The sequence below is a fragment of the Pimephales promelas genome, chromosome 7 (assembly GCF_988280905.1).
Source record: "Pimephales promelas chromosome 7, fPimPro1.hap1.1, whole genome shotgun sequence".
NCBI classification, from domain to species: Eukaryota; Metazoa; Chordata; class Actinopteri; order Cypriniformes; family Leuciscidae; genus Pimephales; species Pimephales promelas.
Genome location: NC_142775.1, coordinates 40,179,153 through 40,201,568, shown reverse-complemented (window position 1 = coordinate 40,201,568; position 22,416 = coordinate 40,179,153). Strand labels below are relative to the sequence as shown.

At 36.8% G+C, this 22,416-nt stretch overlaps 2 protein-coding genes across 2 annotated transcripts in view; one reads left to right on the top strand and one right to left on the bottom strand.

Annotated features, from left to right (window-relative positions):
- Positions 1-2,795, bottom strand: part of sh3rf3 (SH3 domain containing ring finger 3) — a 107,580-nt gene extending 104,785 nt beyond the window's left edge. Inside the window, 1 exon segment of the mRNA XM_039669998.2 lies at positions 1,888-2,795. Within this exon segment, the coding sequence (XP_039525932.2) occupies positions 1,888-2,241 (354 nt within the window). The 5' untranslated portion in view covers positions 2,242-2,795.
- A 4,577-nt stretch (positions 2,796-7,372) lies between these two features.
- The window catches only part of edar (ectodysplasin A receptor), a 50,159-nt gene continuing 35,115 nt past the window's right edge, over positions 7,373-22,416 (top strand). The window contains exons 1-2 of the mRNA XM_039669990.2: positions 7,373-7,586; positions 19,577-19,655. Coding sequence (XP_039525924.2) covers positions 19,605-19,655 — 51 coding nt within the window. The 5' untranslated portion in view covers positions 7,373-7,586; positions 19,577-19,604. The remainder of the gene's footprint in view (positions 7,587-19,576; positions 19,656-22,416) is intronic.

The following is a 22,416-nucleotide window of genomic DNA, read 5'->3' as shown; positions in this document are numbered from 1 at the left end:
ACTATTTAAAGTATTTATATATTATATTATATTATATTATATTAAATACATTTTCACAGCCTGTTCCTCCATAAAGAGTGTTTTAAGGTACGTTTGCACAACAACGGCGGACTAGACCCATTCATTTTCCTTTGTTTGTGTGTTCTGCTGTCAGGCCAGTAGGTGGCGATGTCACTGTGTAAAGAAACACTACACACCTATAGAATGAATACGTAATACACACGTGTATGACGTCACCGTTTTCACAAATTCGAGTTTTTGTAGTTTACACGGAGACGATGACGATTGAATCCTGTTTTCGTGTTTTCCGGCCAAGCCGTCGCTGTCTATAAATGAACGGGAAAAACGCATTAAATGTTGAAAGCAGTGTCGCCCCTAAATCATCCCATGATAATTTACTCATTAACTTACCACTGATCACTCTTTAAACTAGTATTGGAGGAGCATGTGCACTTGATTCATTAAAGGAAAAAACAATAATCCATGTTATTGTCATATAAACTTTAAACCCAATTCTTTATTGTCTACAAAACTAATTACAAGCATTTAAGCAAAAGCCTGTAGATAAATATCTGATAATGAAAAAGCAAAAAAAAAAAAAAACTGGACTATATCCAGAATCAAATAATATGATTATTAAAAATAATTAAAAATAATGATTAATATTAATAAATACATTTCTTACAAATAAATATGATTAAATGTATATTAGGAGTAAAAATGTCATTAAAATAAATAACGTATTCATGTAAATAAATATCCATAAATATATTAACAAATAAACATTAAATTTATAAATGTATTTTATTTTAGTAAAATAATAAAAAATAAATATATACAAAAATAAATACAAAAAATCTATAAACTTTATATTATATTATCTTGTGAGTAAAGAAAATTTTGGCTAAATAAATAAATATTAATTGATGCATTAATTAAAAAATAAATAATTTGATTAAAATTAAACAAATGAAAAATGTATTAACAGTAAATTATTGTAGTAAGTAGAAAATAATAATAGGCCTAGTAATAAACTAAAACTAATTTTAGATCCATAATATTAATGAATAATATTTGGTGTTTATAAAAGATATCTTTCTTTTCGATTTAAGGGGTCCATTCATTGCATCTAAAAAGATTGAAAACAGCTATCATACTTGCACTGTATCTCGTGTATTTTCTTAAGGTGCTCCAATAGCCTTGGTTTTGTTTACAACTTCATTTAGAAAATCATTTTTTACAGTTTTCCACAATTTCTCATCTCATCGCCATACATCTACATCACAGCACGAACCAATCAGAACCGCACAAACCTGGACGAGGAGCCGCGCGTGCACAGATAGAAAACACCTGCAACATGCAGCTACACTTGCACAAATGCAGTATCTATAGCCTACTTTCTTAAAGAGCTCCAATAACCTTGGTTTCATATAGACAATCATATTTTACAGTGTAGTTACTCAATCCAAGAATACAGAAGCTTCTCGACCTGAAACAGTGCGCTTCAATCAAATAATCAATCAAATCAAAACTTTATTACAGACTCAGGTCCAATTTTTAAAACAGAACCAACATATAAAACAACAACAACAACACATGCGTAACAAAAACACTACCAGTGTTACCACAATGTGTGATGACTCATGTTATGAATCAATCAGAACCGCACAAACCGCGGGCAGCTGCGCGTGCACTGTTCCCCATGTATTTTCATACGGTACTCCATAACCTTGGTGTCATTTTAAAGATAATTCTGCACAGTGTAGTGACTCAATCCAAGAACTGAAGCTTCTTTCTTTGCAAACAAACACTCGACCTGCAACAGCACGTGCGCTTCACTCACTCATCATCAACAGCACAGCACGAATCGATCAGAACCGCACAAACCTTGACCGGGGAGTTGCGCGTGGACACGGGCAGGTCCCGCACAGTTGTGCCCGGGGGGGACGCCGATACTCCGGCCGCGCATCCCGCGAGCCCCGTCCTCCCTCCCCCGTTCCTCGGGCGCTGTTTAATCCCGTCCAGTAAGCGGACCAGCAGAATATTGGCCGGTAGATCGTCGACCGCGGAGTCCACGAGGATGCGACACTCCGGGCAGCGCAGCTCGTGTCTGGAGCTCACGATGTTCTCCAGGCAGCGGCGGCAGAAGGTGTGCTGACACGGCAGGACTTTAGCGCTCGTGTCCAGGCGCTCCAGACACACCGAACACTCCAGCAGATCCAGCAGAGACGACTCGTCCATGTTTGCATGCAGTGCGCAACGCTGTCGTTGACGCGGATCAAGTTAGCCTGCATGCATGTGGTTTTATTATATCAATGCACGGAGAACGCGTTGAGGCATACCGACGGAGCGCTGGGAAGCGCGAGCGAGCGCGTCTGCTGCTGCTTTTCCTCGGACTCTCTCACACACATACAGCTGTGATGAATAGTGAGGTCATGCACGCACGCGCTATCAAGCGCGAGGTTCAAACGCGCGTCATCATAAGGGCTGTTTGCCTGCAAAACTGTGGACTTGATTTGCGTTGGTGCTCCAGATTCCTCAAATCACAGTGATCAGACGCAGCATTTCACCTGCTCGACCAGAAAACAGCTGAAAATAAAATCACGTTGAAGGAGGGACTAGAGAGCCATATCTGGGCACTTAGCAACGCCCTAACAACTCGTAGCAACGTTGCTACCCCTAAGTAGCCCATGCAATTGCAATTGGCATTTCTTTTTTGTGGCATTACTTAAATGACTTGAAGGGATTGTTCAGTCAAAACTGGAAATTCTGTCATTAAATCCTCATCTCATAGGCTAGAGCTGGTAAAATCCCTCCATTCCCTTCCGCCAACCCCGCTGGACCACGGTTGAAAAATCGTCAATGCAAGTGAATGAGAGAAAATAATTATTTATATTTAAAATAAAAATGACTAAAATAATTAATTTGTTGTCTGTGAATTTTTATATATATATTTTTTCGTGTAAAGAATGCTACAATTTAGCGGCTTTGTGTGAGAGCACTTTGCATTTTTAAGTAGCCTAAACTAACCCTTTAATGTTAAATAGTAGTCATGATTCTTCAAAAATTAGAATATAATGTGTTTTTATTTGGCCCAGATTTACTATCGTATCGGTGTGTTTTGCATTGCATGTCCCATTATCGGGATATTCTGGAAATCATGACATCAAGTTATAAATGATTTGGAGTCCTTCATCTTTGCAACTTTAAACACTAAATAAATCATCATCATTTGCATATTTGTTTTATTTTGTATGGGTTGCAAAATGTTTGTATTTATAATATTATAATATTTTTGTACAAAAAATTAAAACATGTTTAATTGTTTAATTAGGCTATATAATTTTATTATAGCGTCATGAACAGCTTTATAATAAACTAAAAAAAACATGTTTCACTGTAAAGCATGACGGATTTTACAACCATGTTTTATTTAGATAAGACGATAAAATCACCCAGTTGTAAACATGAAGTTCAGTGCTGTTATGAATTATTTTGCAATCAATAAATGTTATCGCTACAGTTTCTTTCCCGTTACTGTAGCGCCACCTGCTGGTTATAGTTCATAACTCAACTCAGTTTATAATCCTGAAAACGATTGACAGATGTGAGTAACATATCAGATCACAGAATAAACAGTTATTTAAATGATTTAAAAATGGCAAACTGGCGCCATCTGTTGAACTTTTACAGAAATTACACTACACTAAAAAGAAAAAAGTTACTTTATGTTAAAAATAAAGGTTCCTCAATACCTCCATACACATCAATGGAACCACAATAGCTTTTTAAAGTAGAAAAGGGTTCTTTAGATGATTAAAATGTTCATCACATTAAGAAAAAAAAATGTTTTGTTCGCTGTAAAGTTCTAAAAATAAACCTTCAATTGCATTACTGGACAATACAGGTGTATTCATGTTTAAAATGCATTTATCATCTTGTAAGTCGCCTGAGAATGTTCTCTTTGTGTGTGAAGAGATCTGAGAGTCAATACAGCACACCCATAGAGTAAGAGGAGGTGTTGTGCGTGTCCAGTCCTGCCCGTTTCATTCACACACACACACACACACTGCGCGTTTGCTGCCAGCGAGTCACTCGGGGAAATGTTGCACACATTAGGCCCGTGAAGAGATATGATGTCACTTCCTCTCTCATTCTGACCACCCATGAAGAACAGAAAGCTACTGAAGGTTTGAAGCTCCTGTATCTCAGGACCCCGTCTGAAGCGCTCTCGCCTTTCACAGTCACTCACGTGTGTTATGTGTGTGTGTGTTATGTGTGTGTGTTATGCACCAGGGTTGGGTTGCATTCGGCTCAGAGTTGATATCATTTCGACTGTCACTATCATACAAATCTTGACCTAAGTGGAATAATGACATTATTTTCTCCCGTGCTGGACTGAATTTGCTTCATAACTGATGAAGTTTGCAACACTGACCTGAATTGAGCTGAATAATTGTGTTTTTAGTTTAGTTAAGTCAAGTCGCCTTTATTTATGTAGCGCTTTTTACAAAACAGAGTGTCTCAAAGCAGCTTTACAGATATTTAAAAGAGAAATAATGCCACAAAGTTTGACTTGAAGAAAATAACATCACAGTCCAGCTTGAGTAAGTTCAGTGATGGTTGATTTTTGTTGTAAAAATGTAAAATTTATTAAGTTCATATATATATATTTATTTATTTATATATATATATATATATATATATATTTATTAATATATATATATGTATATATATACTGTATATAGAGCCACTCTAGAGTAAACCGTGATGTCATTGTCCAGCTCAGTTCAGATCTTGTATAATAGTGTCAATGCAGGCAAATCGATATTATTGTTGTATATTGAATTAAATGTTAACTTTAACGTCCCCAACGAAGCAAGCTAAGTCAACGGCAACAAAGGTGGAAAAACAATATTTCTTACATGTAGATACAGATGACCTACATTATTTCCAGTGTGTCTCTTTCATGTCTTCATACTCAGTCATCATTTCAGACTCGTAAAGCGTTTGTCTCCGTTCACTGGATCAAGCCTGTGATGCTGATGCTGCGGTTTCCATGGCAACCATTCTTCGCACCCCTGTGGTGAAGCTGTTACCGAGTGACAGTCACCGAAACATTACCACAACATCGGTTTCATGATGTTCATCTTTAACTGTGTCATGACGCACCAATGTGCAAATACAGTAACGGAAGAAGATTCTGATAAACATTAACTCTCATTTGGTCAAAGGGATAGTTCACTTTGAAATTCCTCGAGGGCATCCAAGATGTAGGTGTCTTTGTTTCCGCAGTAGTTTCAATTTTGATATTTTTAGGTCAAAGCGTTCTTGTCTGTCAGTCATATAATGGAGGTCTATGGTCACCACCTCAAAGAGCATGCACAGAGAAGCCCAAATTAAACACGATTTAATGACTCGTAAATGTAAGTACACATTAATGGCCTAAGACACGAAACGAGCGGTTTGTGTGAGAAAACCAACAGTATTTATATCGTTTTTACCTCTTGTAACCACAGCCAGGTCCAAGTGATTTGAGGGCGCGGGCGCTTTGTATGCAGCTTTCTTGGAAAATTCTGCACACGGTAAACATCAGAATATCCCTTTTTCCAAAATATAAAATCTTATTACAGACGCTCATTTTAGGTGGCGTTTGTTCAACTCATTGACCGCAGTACATTGAAAGGAAGCATAACCGGAAATAAGTGATTTGTATTGTTTCCAAACGGAAGTGCGTCGCGAATCAAGCATTCCACAGAGCGGTGTAATAAAAATTAATAATTATGGTGGATATTGGTTTTTCAGTCTTCATTCAATCCAGAGTGGATAATTGCAGACAGCAAAGTAAATTTCAAAGTGGCTTTTTTATGGACCGAATCGACAGAAGGAAAGGTCACTTCCTCTCAGCCGGGGAAAGTACATGTTCCTCTCACACCTGTTTCACGATCTCCTATCAATGAATAAACAAGTCAATAAATTATCCTGCCATCTATGGGTCTGTAAAAAAAATTCTTGATTGGAATAGTTGGTAGAACATCATACAGGACATCTCTTGCACATCAATATCAAAATAATTACACAGTTCTTTTATGTCTTAGTTTGATCTCACTTTGATCTTCCCTTTCTTATATATATATATATATATATATACACTGTAAAAAATATTTTCAAGATTTGTTATCACAACATATTTTCTTTTGTCAAATCAACTTTATAATAATTTATTTAGTTGAGATAACTTATTATTTTGAGTTTCTGATGGTTAAATTAATCTCCTTCATTGTGTTAATTCACTTTTTCCAGTTCAATCAACTTAAAATTTTAAGGCAACCAGGTTACTTACTTTTTTATGTTAAACCATCAATATTTTTTTACAGTATATATATATATATATATATATATATCTTAGGACTGTCAAAAAATGTATGTGTTTGAATTACATGTTTGTCAGTCATGCATAAATGAAACGGGTCAGAAATCTCAGAAATCTTTAAATCTCGGCATCATTTTTAATTAACAATTTGTATCTGTTTTTTTTTTTTTGTAAATAATTGTATTTTCAAAATGCAAAGAGGAACAAGTGATACTAATTTAGCTCATATTAGTTATTAATTAGTTATTAGTTAATAAAATGGTAACTGATACAAATTGGATTTACCACTGTAAAAAAATATTTTCAAGATTTGTTATCACAACATATTTTCTTTTGTCAAATCAACTTTATAATAATTTATTTAGTTGAGATAACTTATTATTTTGAGTTTCTGATGATTAAATTAATCTCCTTCATTGTATTAACTCACTTTTTCCAGTTCAATCAACTTAAAATTTTATAGCAAACCGGGTTACTTACTTTTTAAGTTAAACCAGCAATATTTTTTTACAGTGTAGTAATCACAACATTTTTTCTTTTGTCAAATCAACTTAAATAATTTATTTAGTTCAGATAACATATAATTATGAGTTTCCGATGATTAAATCATTCTCCTTCATTGTATTAACTCACTTTTTCCAGTTCAATGAAATTAAAATTAAGGCAACCAGGTTACTTACTTTTTTAAGTTAAATCAACAATATTTTTTTACAGTGTGATAATAGCCTATACATTCTGGTTATTTGTTATTTGTTCTATATTTTACGTATTTCATATATGTATGACTGACAATGTGCGTCACATTAATTGGTTTATGTTGGAAATGCAAGGAAATTTTACATGCATGCATAAGTCGCAAGTGTGTTGTACATTGGGTCAGTGTAATGCTGTGTTCAGCCGCAGGGGGGCAGCACTGAGCTCGAGCTTCAGGCTCTACCTGTCTCAGGTTCATTCTGGGCGGAGAGCATCTTGAACCCTCACTCGAGGTGGAGCCACACACACACACCGAGAGAAACGAGTCTGAAGCGCTTTAAGAGGAGACGGGCGTTCACATGCACGCGCTCGAGTGATTTGATTCACTGTAATGATCTGATCTCAGTCCAGATCTCTGCTTCAGACCTGTCCTGAGAGTGTCCCAGAGCACATCGTCCTGAAGAAGAGTGTGTGTGCGTGTTGTGCTGAAGCTCTGAAGAGGATCCTGGTCTTCCTGCAGGTAAGGCGCGCGCTTCAGGAATGCGCGAGGGAAATTCCTGTGTCCGTGAGATGCGCGCCGCAGACCGTTAGAGACTTCTGCTCATGCGAACATGTTTACAGCATTAGTGTGTGTTTATCTGCTCGAGTTTGGCGGATCTGGCGGTGTGTGTTTATTATGCATGTGCTCTGAGTGGAATGCGCATTCGTGGATGTTCACTGTTGGTCTTTCATATGCATACCGGTGTGTGTGATGTTTTAAACGGGTGTGTGAAGCACTCTCTCAGGGACTGGTTCGACTGTCCCGTGCGGAGATGAGATGTGTGTGTGTGTGTGTGTGTGTGTGTGTGTGTGTGAGGGAAACTCCTGCATGTGGATCAGGAGACATGCACTTGCATGCACGCGCTTCTGATGTCTGTGTGACTTTGAACTGTTGCTGAAGGAGGAAATAAACCCGAGAGGAGAAAGAGACTGATGTTGTTTGCAATGCAATAGTATCACAAAAATGCGATGATCATAACGGCGGCAAAATAAACCATCAGATGAGCGCGCGATGATGGAATAATTCATTACCGGCAGAACTTCCCTGCTAACGTCATTGTTAAAGTTATGAACAGACATTGTGTTATGAACAAACGCTCGTTCAATGTTATATGGTCTCAATACGTTAGTTAGCATAAAAAATATTATCGTTAATGGAACTTTTTAATTGGATTTTCGTCATCATTTTTAAACGTTACTCAATAGAACGTTCATAGAACATTCTAACATTCCCATAATGTTCAGAACATTCTAAAATGGAATGTTCGCGTAACCAAAGAAAAAAAACATCATTTTCATCAGAAAACATGCAAAACGTTCTTAAAACATATATAACTTATAACATATGTATCAATTGTCCCTCTCCCTCTTAGTTTTCTTAATAAAATTATATTCGTTATAACTACTTTGGAGCTGAAATTGACTTGTTATATATCTTCTGAGATAGCCTAAACGAATTATCTGCATATTGAATCATTTCTAGAACCTGTATTTCCATTTCTCTGTAGATCAAGTCCGGAAATCATAAAAAAGGTCATGTTTATCATATCTGTTCAATTTGCAATGTGCGATAATTTTTACCACAATATTTTTTGCAACATAATATAATAATGATGAGCCAAAAAAAAAAAAAATCTTATTGGTTGAAAGTCATCAGGTAATTTTTATATTCATTTTCATCTTTTTGTATCATTTATGTTAGACTATTTTAAACATTTTGCATAATTTGACAGAGCATGCATTTTAATTTAATTGGGACATGAGTAAAAAAAAATGAAATCTAAAAAAAGTAGTACAATTAGTTTTATTTTTTTAAAGATAGGTAAAAAGTTTCCAAGACAATCTGATCTTAGTTTTAAATAAACAATCCCTAGGGCATAAAAGGGCCTGAATTTGAGTAAACATTAAATGCATTAGGTCAAAGGTCACCGATCTGAATCATTATGGAAAACAAATGCGTAGTGGAGGTTTATGATTCTCTCATTGATATGTAAATTGATATGCAGTAATGTCTGTAACGCTCACGCTCATAATATCTAAATTTTACATTTAATAACATCTACAGTTGATTGGCTGCAAACAGAGAAACACACTATTGCTGCCGGAGTGTGTAGTTACAACATCTACCAGTCAATCAGGAACTAAAGTCAAATTCTCTATTATAGTGTCGTATATATCTGAGCCAAACGCTTCTGGAACAAGAACAAATGTAGACACGATTGGTTGTGTCTGTGGGAATCGATTGGCTGGTTGTGGTTTGCTATTGGTGGATCTCAAGTGAGGGACTTTAACACAGATTTTACCTGGACAGTTGGCTCATGGGTTTAGAACACACACACAGTCACACATACACAAACACACATACATGGTTTTGTTATCTTTGTGGGGACATTCCATAGACGTAATGGTTTTTATACTGTACAAACAAATGTTTTGTCTCCTTACACTAACCAAACACCTAAACCAACCCACCACACACACACACACACACACACACTAGAGCCAGACCGATATATCGGTAGGCCGATATTATCGGCCGATATTTGGCATTTTCCAAACTATCGGTATCGGCAGTTATAATGGCCGATAAATGAATATTTCAAAAATAAAATAAAAACGGACGAAACACGCTTGAACCATGTCATGAGTGTCGGAGTTGTATGGTTTGTCCACCAGAGGGCGCTCTACACCGTCCCGTTGAGTTGGTCACGATACATACATTGCTTGAATAACAATTAAAAGATCATCTGCATCAGTTCTCTAAACTCAAATAAGCATGACGAAATTTGTGACTATCATGTCCAGTTTTGCTGTTAAATAAGCCGAGAGTGAAGCGGAATTAGCTAGTAATAGTTACGTTACGTTGTTACAGTAGTTGACTGACTGTCCTTTTAACTTTTGACAATGTGACTGAAGTATTTCTTTAATAGCGCGTGACAGTTACAGCAATGAGACGCATCATCTCTCCTCGGCCTGTTATATTGAAAATTTATGTTTTACAATTTGCAGTATGACGTAATCCATTGCTAAATTATGGCTCGTCATAGACTAGCTAACCACAAAGCTAGCTAACGCCACTATCATCAGTCTATTCTGTTGTGACAATAAAAGAAACAAGTTTCTTTTTAAAATGCATTATCATATTATTTTAGTTAAAACTCATAAATAACTACAAATAACTAATGTTAGGGAAATCTGTTAATGTTGTGTTGCGCGTTTCTGAAAAAAATAAATATCGGCCGATATATCGGAATATCGGATTTTAAAACCCAAAAATATTTGTATCGTATCAGCCTTCAAAATCCTTTATCGGTCGGGCTCTAACACACACACACACACACACACACATAAACCTACCCATCAAATAAAACTTTCTGCATTTTCAAACTATCCTTGTGGGGAAATGTAGTAGGCCTAGATTTGGTCCCCACAATGTGTACGCACACACACACACACACACACAAACCAGTGCCTGAGGGAGGATATACGTGTAGGCTATGCATAAACTCAAAGCAAACTTTGAGCAGTCACAAGCAGTGCAGAGAAACGAATGATTGATGTGTGTGTGTGTGTGTGTGTGTGTGTGTGTGTGTCACGTCGTCTGAGCGATGTGAGGAATCAAAGGCTGCGGTCGCATGAAAAGACAACACAAACCTTCAGCTGCTGCTCTTCTGTCTTTGCTCTGCTTTCATAGAAAAGCTGTAATTAAAATCATCAAAAGCGGAGAGTGTTTGTGTTTCCCAGTAAAGCCCGGATACAGACAGTCAGAACCAGAGCAGAAAACACCGGCTTTGTGCTCCTGTCGAGTTCAGTCAGGCGGAACCGGCGCGGCGAGGCGAGGCGTTTTCACGACGTTTCAACACCACCATCGATTATCAGCCTTTCTGGATTTACTCTCAAATGACAGATCGTAATATTTTAAGCGGGATTTTATTTTTTAAATGCAGTGTACATGCATAAAATAGAGATAAGGGACTGTGGCACCTTCCTTTGATTAAAAACTTCAATACCCACAATGCACTCTGCTGATCTGCTGAGGGGAATTCGTTTTGTAGTTCGAACGCATCTTTTTCGGACTTTTTCTGACAAATATTTGAGTGAACATTTGCATACAGTGGCTGGTTGAAATCTTACTTATCCTATAATTCAGTCTAAGTATCTGACCAGGTTTACATTTCACTCCAAGTTGTATTTTAATCTAGATGTTTTGAACGCTCAAAAAAAAAAAATTCGGAATATAGCCAACCATTTTCATAACTTGATCGTCTTGATGGGAACGTTAGTTAGTTCGATGACACAATAAGGTTCATTAGTTAACATTCGCAAACTACATCAGTTAAAATAAACTCATAATGAACTGCGCATATACAGAATTTATTAGCCTAATCTTTGTACTAATCCATTATTAAAATTAACGGTTGTTTTTTTTATTAACTAACGTTAACAATGATTGACAAATAAAGTAACATTAGGCTATGTTAGTTAACACATTAGCCTAACTGTTGATTTAACAATGTATTAGTACATGTTGAAATTAAAATGAACAAAGATTAATAAATAGGCTACTTTAAAGGTGCAGTTCATTATTAAACCTAATTTATGAACCTTATTGTAAAGTGTTACCTTTAGTTATAGTATGTTATCCTCATTTGAACAGGTGATGATGGAGTGTAGCCTACAGTAACCATTCTTGTAGTTTTGTTTGGATTGGTCTCCTATAGCATAACCGTGAGTGCCTGACATCTGAAATATTAGTTTTTCCCAGTTTTCATGTCTGTGATGACCCTGAGCACCAGCTTCTCGTCTGCGTGTCGGATCACATACTCTCTCTAGATAACTAACGCTCAGATCAACTATTCACCCGGGATGCGTGACCCGCAGGCATGGATCTGAAGGAGTGACGCTGGCAGACGAGTAGACTCATCCGCTTCTGAAGCCGCAGTCTGACGCCACAGGAGATTACTGACCTGAGAACAGCCTTGAGGTCGGAAGCTTCTGTTGGTCGGGTTTGGAAACTGAAGCATAAAAGCTGTTTGGTTTCTAGGGTGTTGCTAACGTTTACCAGAAAGACAAAGTTGCTAGTGGAGTTAGAAAAATAATCCAGTTTTCCCTTTAAATTAAAGGAGTAGTTCACTTTTTTTTTTAAAACTTTTGCTGATAATTTACTCACCCCCATGTCATCCAAGATGTCCATGTCTTTTTTTCTTCAGTCGAAAAGAAATTAAGGTTTTTGATGAAAACATTCCAGGATTTTTCTCCATATAATGGACTTCAAGGTCCAAAAGACAGTTTCAGTGCAAACTGTTCAAAGGGCTTTAAACGACACCAGACGATGAATAAGGGTCTTATCAAGTGAAACGATCGCTCATTTAATAAATAAATAACAATGTGTAAGTTTTATAAGCTCAAATGCTCGACTTGCTCTGTTCTGTGATGCGCGTTCGTGACTCTCCTGTTCGAACTGGTTCATCAAAATGAACAAATCTTTTTCTGAGTCAATTCGTTCATTTTGTTTGTATAATGAAGAAATTGACACTATAAAAGATTTGTTCATTTTGATGAACGAGTTCGAACAGGAGAGTCACGAACACGCATCACAGAACAGAGCAAGGCGACCATTTGAGCTTATAAAACTTAAACTTTGTTATTTATTTATTAAATGAGCGATCGTTTCGCTTGATAAGACCCTTATTCATCGTCTGGAATCGTTTAAAGCCCTTTGAAAAGTTTGCACTGAAACTGTCTTTTGGACCTTGAACCGTTTGGTTCCCATGATTGAAGTCCATTATATGGAGAAAATCCTGGAATGTTTTCATCAAAAACCTTAATTTCTTTTTGACTGAAGAAAGAAAGACATGAACATCTTGGATGACATGGGGGTGAGTAAATTATCAGCAAAATTTCTTTTTAAAGTGAACTACTCGTTTAAGTTTACATTTTCCCAGACTCCATTGGCAGACATTTTGTTTTGTTTCAAGCTTAAACTCTCTCAATTTTGATGCATTTTTTCATATAACAAGATATACGAGTAATATCTCAAATGATCAGTAAATGCATCTTGATTTAAGAATATTCAATATTTGTAATGGAAAACAAGAAGTTGATCATTGTTTTCGGAGTTAAACACGATGTGTGAATAGCTAGAGCGAAGGCTGTGATGTTTGTCCTCAGAGTTAAGGTCGACTTTACTACAACCACAACAACGCCAACAATTCTGAGCTAAGACTGATGCCAGGAAGACAAGAATCCTGCTTTACTCCACTTTGATCATTTAATTCCCATTGGAAATGGAAGAACTGGGAACGAGACCAAATGAAGTCCGTTCCTCATTTCCTCACTGATTAGTGCCGTTTGAGAAGCATTTCCTAATCTGACAACAGATACAGTGCAGACGAACTCCACGCCGCTTGTGTTCAGTGTCACACAGCCTGATGTGTGCTGTCTGAATGAGACGCCAGATGACAGAAGTCAGAACCAGTCTGCAGATTTGAGTGGACTGATTTCATAAATCACATAGTAAACAACTCAAAGCTTCAGAATTTGTTTTAGTCCTATATATGGCCTAAATGGTTTTTAAAGCTAGAATCGGTGTGTCCCAAACACGTTGTATGTCGAAATGAGCATGCCAAAGGGTACACGCATGTCCAGATGTTTTAAATGTTACTAGTTTCGGAATGTTCAGAGAACATTCAAAAGTAACATTCCAATAATGTTACTTTTGAAAAATGGAATGTTCACTTAACACCTCAAAAACAGTTCTGAGTGACACGTCTGATCGGTCGTGTGGTGTATTCCTGCCTTTGAGAGACTAAAGGTAAAATCTGTGAGCGTAACCCTCTTGATGTGTGTGAAGAGTTGGATGGAGAGAGCGGCACAACACACCGATCCACTGAGAGGATTCCTTCCGCCGCTTCCGTTTTGATATAAACATCAGGAAGGATAATCCTGTGAGCTTTGCTTCTGAGAGATGGGGCTTTCCCTTGCAAACTCCCATGAGAGTCGCTGTTGACATTAAAGCTCTTTGTATGTCTGTTCAGCCTCACAGACCTCACAGAAACCGTCATTCATCTTCAGTCATTAAACACAACAAGTGGAACCTCCTCGCCAAACGTTCCCTCAAAGTAATGCGTTCTTCCAGTAATGTTAAAAGAATGATCCTTCACTATAAAAAATACTGGGTTTCATATTCATAAAAATACTGTCACCGTTGGGTTAAGTCTTATGTTTAAAATTTTAACCCAATAGTTGGGTTTGTCCATATTTGACCCAACTTTGGGTTTAAACAATCCAGCATTTAAAAAAAAGTTAGTTAATTTTTTAAATGTTTCAGAACGTTAAGAGAACATTCAAAAGTAACAGTCTCATGATGTTTGCAAAATTATCAAATGCGATGTGTGCTTAACATTTGCATAAACAAAAGACGTTCTGGATGTTTTGATTGAGGACCTTCAGAAATAACGTTAATGGGAACGTAAGCAAAATTAGTTCGCTGGTCTTTGATAGTTTTCGCAAAACGTTAAACAATCGATCATGGATCTTTTTGTTTTAGTTGGACGTTCGTCTAACGTTTTTTAAATGTTACTACTAGTTTTGGAATGTTCAGAGTTTGCAAAATGATCAAATGGAATGTTCGCTTAACATTTGCATAACCATAAAAACACTCTGGATGTTTAGATCGATCAAAGAACTTTCAGAAATGGCGTAATGGGAATGTAGGCTAAACTAAATAATTTTACATTATAGGCTACATTTGCTGAACTGGTCTTTGAAAGTGTTCGCAAAACGTTAAACATTTATACATCATTTATGGAACTTTTTGTTGTTGTTGGACGTTCATTAACATTTTTTTAAATTTGTTTCGGAATGTTCAGAGAACGTTTAAAAGTAACGTTCCCATAATGTTACTTTTGAAAAATGGAATGTTTGAATAACCAACGAAATAACCGTTTCATAACTTAATAAGAACATTAGCAAAACGTTCTTAGAACATTAAAGGTTGTTAAACGAGTGAGTGGTTTTGGACGGGCCGTTCGGCATAATAATATCCTCGTCTTCACCCTTCCCCCAGGAGCAGATATTTCAGGACTGTTAATGATAAGGATAATGATACTCTGTGTATTTATCTTAGATTATGTGCTCGTTATAAGATTAATAACCCGGGGCGGCGAGTCTGCGGTCGACTTTCAAACAGAGGCAAGTCCGGGCAGCGTTCGAGAGCGCGCTTGTGTTCGGAGCGAGGTGCATTCCAGCCCGGCGTGTGGAGAGAAAAGCACTGTATCTGGATTCTGATGAAAGTGTCTTGTGTGTGTGTGTGTGTGTGTTCTGTCAGATAATGAGCCGGGGCTTCAGGAGCACAGTCGTTTGGCACTCGCTTCGTTTCCTGCAAACATAACATCGTCTTCTTCTCTGCCTCTCCTTTATTCCTGTGTCGAAGCGCAGAGCCGAGGGGTTTGTCGTAGTTTAGGTTTGTGCGCATCGGAGGAAGTGCCTCGTGCGGTTACAGCAAATATTCCACAGTCATTCCCTCTAGTGCTCTAGTAGCAACCTGATACAAACTGTTTATTCTGCTTGAAAATAATCCTCATTTTCTGTGAGAATTAAAGAAGAGTGTCATTTTAGTATTATTATCACCCAGTCTGTTGTGATTGGTCTACTCTGATTGGTCAGATGACCCAGTCTGTTGTGATTGGTCTACTCTGCTCTGATTGGTCAGATGGCCCAGTCTGTTGTGATTGGTCTGCTCTGATTGGTCAGATGACCCAGTCTGTTGTGATTGGTCTACTCTGCTCTGATTGGTCAGATGGCCAAGTCTGTTGTGATTGGTCTGTTCTGATTGGCCAGGTGGCCCAATCTGTTGTGAATGGTCTGCTCTGATTGGCCAGGTGGCCCAATATGTTGTGATTGGTCTGCTTTGATTGGCCAGGTGGCCCAATATGTTGTGAGTGGTCTGCTCTGATTGGTCAGATGGCTCAGTCTGTTGTGATTGGTCTACTCTGCTCTGATTGGTCTGATGGCCAAGTCTGTTGTGAATGGTCTGCTCTGATTGGTCAGATGGCCCAATATGTTGTGATTGGTCTGTTCTGATTGGCCAGATGGCCCAATCTGTTGTGATTGGTCTGCTCTGATTGGTCAGATGGCCAAGTCTGTTGTGATTGGTCTACTCTGATTGGTCAGATGGCCCAATATGTTGTGATTGATCTGCTCTGATTGGTCAGAATTGGTTATTCAGGAGACAATAACTATAGTGGACCATCAAAATAAAGTGTTACCATTTTTACCTATTACTAAAACAATTTTTTTTAAATAAATACAATTTTAGTGAAAATGAACACTGGTGTATCAACGTTACAGCAGAACTGTGTCTATCATTAATAAGCCCGTATGACATGAGAACAGTTTCCTGCTGATATTGATAACGATGCAGTGTGTTTTTGTTATCTCAGGTGAACGTCTCTGATAAACGGCACATGATCTTATCAGCTTCTATCTGAATCGGCCTCTTTGTGTTTACGTGTATGTTCTCCTGCATCATGGGGGCTGGACTCGAGTGAGTGAAAGCGAAGCGTGTGAGCTCAGGGCTGATGCGGGTGAGTTCAGATGACAGCGGCGCCCCTATAAAACACAGTCAACGTCTCAGTTCACCAAACTATAAGACATTAGTGCAGTGAACGGGCGACTGTCATTCATCACAGCAGCAGGGCTCGACCTTTAACAGCACAAACTAAACAAAAAGCTCATTTTTGACCAAAAATAGCCAAAGATTCATTTTATCTTTATCTAGTTGAAGTTGAAGTTGAAATATCTTTAATGTCCCCAAGGGGCAATTTAGTTCACAACAGGTAGCCAACACATACACATTTACACAAAAACAGATAAAAACATGAGATAATAAATAGATTAAAAAAAAAAAAAAACATAAATAACATGTCCTATAGTTTGTTGAGAAACCCAACAGCTAATGGTACAAATGATTTCAAATATCTATTGGATCTGGCACGATCTATTATAATTGGATCTATTATAATTATGCTTGACAACAATTTATTTATAATTTTTTTATTATTTAGTATGTTTTTTCTTGCATTCCTGAATCATTTCTCTCCACTCGGACAAAAAAAATGGTGTAGGATTTACTTTGAAACAGTTTTAACTAATTTATTTACATTTACTTAAAAAGAAAAATGACTGAATGAAGATATTAAGTCTTATTTTCTAAATTAATTATCAAAATGAAGTAAGTTTATGCATAAAATAAGAAAAATATCTGCTAGTAGGGTTAGAAAAATAATATTGTTTTCCTTTGAAGTAAGATTATTTTTCTGACCCCACTGGCAGATATTTTTCTTATTTTATGCATGAGCAATCCAGAATAAAAATCTTCAGTCATGTGTCTTCTCCAGTAAATGTATCTGGATTTATGAATGTTTAGATATGTGTGCTGGAAAGTAAGACAGAACATCATGTTATATAGTGTGTGTGTGTGTGTGTGTGTGTGTGTCACTGCTGTCACTCTGCATTCAATCTGTTGTTTGTGTCATATATTTCATAATAGGCGCTCTGATGGATGTTTTTATTCTGTTCCTCATAAGATGTCTCATTAAGAGCTCATAAATCACATCACAACATTGTGTATGTTTTTAATAATGCAGTTGAATGCAGCGTGTAATACACACGTGTGGACTGCACTCAGATGAACTACACTGAACACGGACAGTCATTTTCTGCCATTTACAGTTTATGGACCCTAAAACACACTGCAATGCTTGCTGCGATTATGGTGAATCATGGTGATTTCATTTGTGAGTGTGAACATATTTGGGCCATTTTTGCTCATTACAGACAGTCAATATTGTGTGAGGTCAAGGGTCATGCATGCAATCATTCAGGAGTGTGTTTCCTGAAAGAATCGTTAGTCAGCTATAATTGCAATTTCCATCGTTAACAACGATTTGGCGGGGTTTTTTTTAAACTATAGTTCCAGCAAACTTCATTGCAAACTTTCGACCCGTGGTTAGAAGTGGGGATGCTAACAGTTAATCGATGATCTATAGTCTCTAGCGACTATATAGATCCAGTTTCCATTGTGTTGGATGCTGTGTGTCATGATTCAATTGCTTTAGCAAAGCAGCATGTCAATGACACTCCGTGACCTATCACGCGCTGTCTAATGTTGTGTTTGGGCTCGTTACACACCACCTGCTCTAAATCAAGATATGGTACTGATGTACTTATAATTCGCTACGTTACAAACCAAAACATGCATGCAAAAAGCATCACATGTACACTTGCTTGGTTGATTTATAGTCATTTATAGTTTTTTCAATTAATCATTTTAGTGCTTTAACTTGAACTTATATCACTGTATTGCTAAGCCAACATGACTAATTTTCGCTTAGTTTAAGTTTTTCAAATAATATTTAAGTTTCATTTTATTTCGGCTCGATTTCAATTTTACAGAAATTGTCTTGATTATGAATTGTGCATTGCGTTACCACGAAAAACGGTACTTTAAAACATTTTAGCGGCTCAATTTTTTAATTTTGGAACATGGTTGGTCATAAGGCTTTGATTTTCTTGTAGTTTTCTTTATTGTATGAAAAATTGTTTAGTTAACCTCAACTTCTATAACTTTTTTGCGCATTCATTTTCTTGAAGTGCAATAAACTTAGTTAAATCAAGATTTACTCAAGAAGCAAAATGATTTTGATAAAAATATGCTTTAAAGGGATAGTTCACAAAGGGAAGTTTTAGCGTACCTCAAGGAGATCCATGATGTAGATGTCTTCAATTTTGATATTTTTAGGTCAAACCGTTCATATAATGGAGGTCTATGGTCACCACCTCAAAGAGCATGCACAGAGAAGTCCAAATTAAACATGATTTAATGACTCGTAAATGTAAGTACACACTGATGGCCTAAGACACGAAACGAGCGGTTTGTGTGAGAAAACGAACAGTATTTATATCGTTTTTACCTCTTGTAACCACAGCCAGGTCCAAGTGATCTGAGGGCGCGGGCGCTTTTGTGGCTAAAACAAAATATAAATACTGTTCGATTTCTCACACAAACCGCTCGTTTCGTGTCTTAGGCCATCAACGTGTACTTACATTCACGAGTCATTAAATCATGTTTAATTTGGACTTCTCTGTGCATGCTTTTTGAGGTGGTGACCATAGACCTCCATTATATGAACGGTTTGACCTAAAAATATCAAAATTGAAAATACTGCGGAAACAAAGACACCTACATCTTGGATGCACTTGAGGTACGCTAAAACACACCAAAGATTAATTTCTGACCCTATCGGCAGACATTTCACTTGTTTTAAACATTTTATAGAGACTAAAATTAAATTTTGCTTCTCCAATAAATGTATCTTGATTTCATATCTATTTACTGAAACACTAAGAAAGTGTTCAATTCCCAGTTCACACACTTTCATCAGTTTTCATGTCTTTCTCTCTTGGCAGACTTTCTCTCAAGCTGGAAGACAGAAACATGGGCGGGAAAGGAGGACGCACCCCATCATGCCTCCTGCCTCTTCTGCTGGTAAGTCCCATCAACCCCACTAAATGGAGCCGTCCCATTAAGCCAGACGACGTCCAAAAGCGACTACAAAGGTGTCTTTGAGCATCAGGTTAATCTGTCTCCTCGCGCTCGCCCTCCTCCTTCATGTTTGCAACACCGAATCCATCTGGCTGCCTTCCCAGAACTTAATTTCCCAGCGCAGCGTCTTAATGATAGGCTTTTAATGCCCTTCCAAAGAGCTGTGAGATACACAAACGACAGGTTAGCTGCAAGTGAGAGGAGATCTGTATAATCCCGCTTATTATGACTAAATCGGCCCTTAGTGTCAATTGAGCCTTTGTTGAAGGAGAAACTGCTGCCATTTCATTACATCTAGAGCGTTATATCTATACAGCTCTATACCACGCAACCAAAGGCTGCAAACCTGCCGTGATGTTCATTCACTGACTATAGAGAGACTTCTAAAGCAGCATGATGTCATGTCTAATGATCTAGAACAATTCAAGTCAACTCTATGTACACGAGCAGACAAAATGAGGTGTTTTTGTACAAATATCTATGAGAGAAAATCGCTCTGAAGCTTGTCTAGTTGTCACTCACATGCCAGATGACGAAACTTAGCGTATTTACTAGTAATCAGACACTGTATAGAGAAATATTCGTGCCTAAATTTAAAAATCTTTGTCAGATATCGCTGTATCTTTATTTAACCGTAGCAAAAACAAATTTCTTAAGTACATTTTTCATCTCTGTTTTTGTGTTTGTTTAAAATTAGACAAATCTGATATTGTTTTTAATCTCTGTTTTTTGTGTTTATTTAAAATTAGACAAATCTGATATTATTTTTCATCTGTTTTTGTGTGTTTATTTAAAATTAGACAAATCTGATATTATTTTTCATCTCTGTTTTGTGTGTTTTTTTAAATTAGACAAATCTGATATTATTTTTAATCTCTGTTTTTGTGTGTTTGTTTAAAATTAGACAAATCTGATATTATTTTTCATCTCTGTTTTGTGTGGTTTTTTTTAAATTAGACAAATCTGATATTATTTTTCATCTCTGTTTTTGTTTGTTTATTTAAAATTAGACAAATCTGATATTATTTTTCATCTCTGTTTTTGTTTGTTTATTTAAAATTAGACAAATCTGATATTATTTTTCATCTCTGTTTTTGTGTTTATTTAAAATTAGACAAATCTGATATTATTTTTAATCTCTGTTTTTGTGTTTTTTTTAAATTAGACAAATCTGATATTATTTTTAATCTCTGTTTGTGTGTTTTTTTTAAATAATTTTTAATCTCTGTTTTTGTTTGTTTATTTAAAATTAGACAAATCTGATATTATTTTTAATCTCTGTTTTTGTTTGTTTATTTAAAATTAGACAAATCTGATATTATTTTTAATCTCTGTTTTTGTGTTTATTTAAATTTAGACAAATCTGATATTATTTTAATCTTAAATGTGTTATTTACCAGTTGAGATCGTGTTTTAATGCTTCGCTAAACCAGCAGAAACACTCGTCGCGTTTAAACCCTAGTTGCGGGGCATGTTGTCACACAGCGTTACAATGATCCTCAATTAGAACTATGATATTCTATTCTATACTTTTATTAATTCTATTGAGAAACCATGAGAATAAAGACTGAGAGTCCATGTTCAGAAATTATTAATAATTAGCTGTGCTTTCCGATGTGTTTGTTGTCAAACTCAAAAATTTGTTTATTTTTAATCATTAAAAATTTCCATTATTTTACATGGAAAAAGTTAATAATTGTATTTTATTGACAAAATATTTCATTTCATTTGTTTGTCTCGTATATTGTTTTTGATTAGATCAGATAACATTTTAATCTGTCATATCTGGTCATGTTACAATGAACCCCACCTAAGGGGCATGTTGTCACATTTCACTTTAATGAAACAAAACCACATAATTGTGTGAAATTAATGCGGGAACAAATAAATACTCGGAGTCTGGACCCTAAGTAGGTTTACAGAAACTCTCCCATACAAATAAACATGACTTGAGCTAGAAGTGTGTTAAAAACATGCAACAAACACATGCTATTACGCAACGTAGGAGTGAACCACTATTGATGATGCATGATTCGCCTGCGTTTCTAAGATTATGAGCAGATGGCCGTTTGAGATCTGCATTAAACTCATCCTGTGAACTGGAGCTAGACCACAAAGCATCTCATTCAGCCAGAGCCAATCAACATCCAGCTCCGCCCACACGTTTAATTACATTCCTGCTTCAGTCGCGGCGTTTGGCAGCTCCGCGAATCTGCCGTGATTCATCTGTTCGTCGATCTGTGTTGAGTTACAGCGGCCAAACGCTCCCCGTGTGCTAATTCACAGCTTGAAACAAAAGCGAACGAGGGAGCGAGAGTGTTGAAACGCCTGTGAGGGGGACAGAGCCAAGATCCACAAACAACAAACTTGTTGTTTCACCTCGATTCACATCGGGTTACTTCATCCAGTGAACGTGATTTATGTTTGGGGAAATGAAACCGGAGGAGGCCGGCGGACAGTCTGACTGTGAGCTTCACACTCTGTTATTTGGTTAGGAAGGCGATACGCTCGTCACTGATGTTCACAATCACAAACTCAATGTTGGCCCTCATGTCGTCCCGACCGCCGTTCAGTTTAAGATATTTTAGATTTAGTCCGAGAGCTTCATTGGAAATGTGTGTACGGTGTACTGTCCTTGCCCAGAAAGGAAATAAAGACATCATCAAAGTAGTCATGTGACATCAGTGGGTTATTACAATGTTTT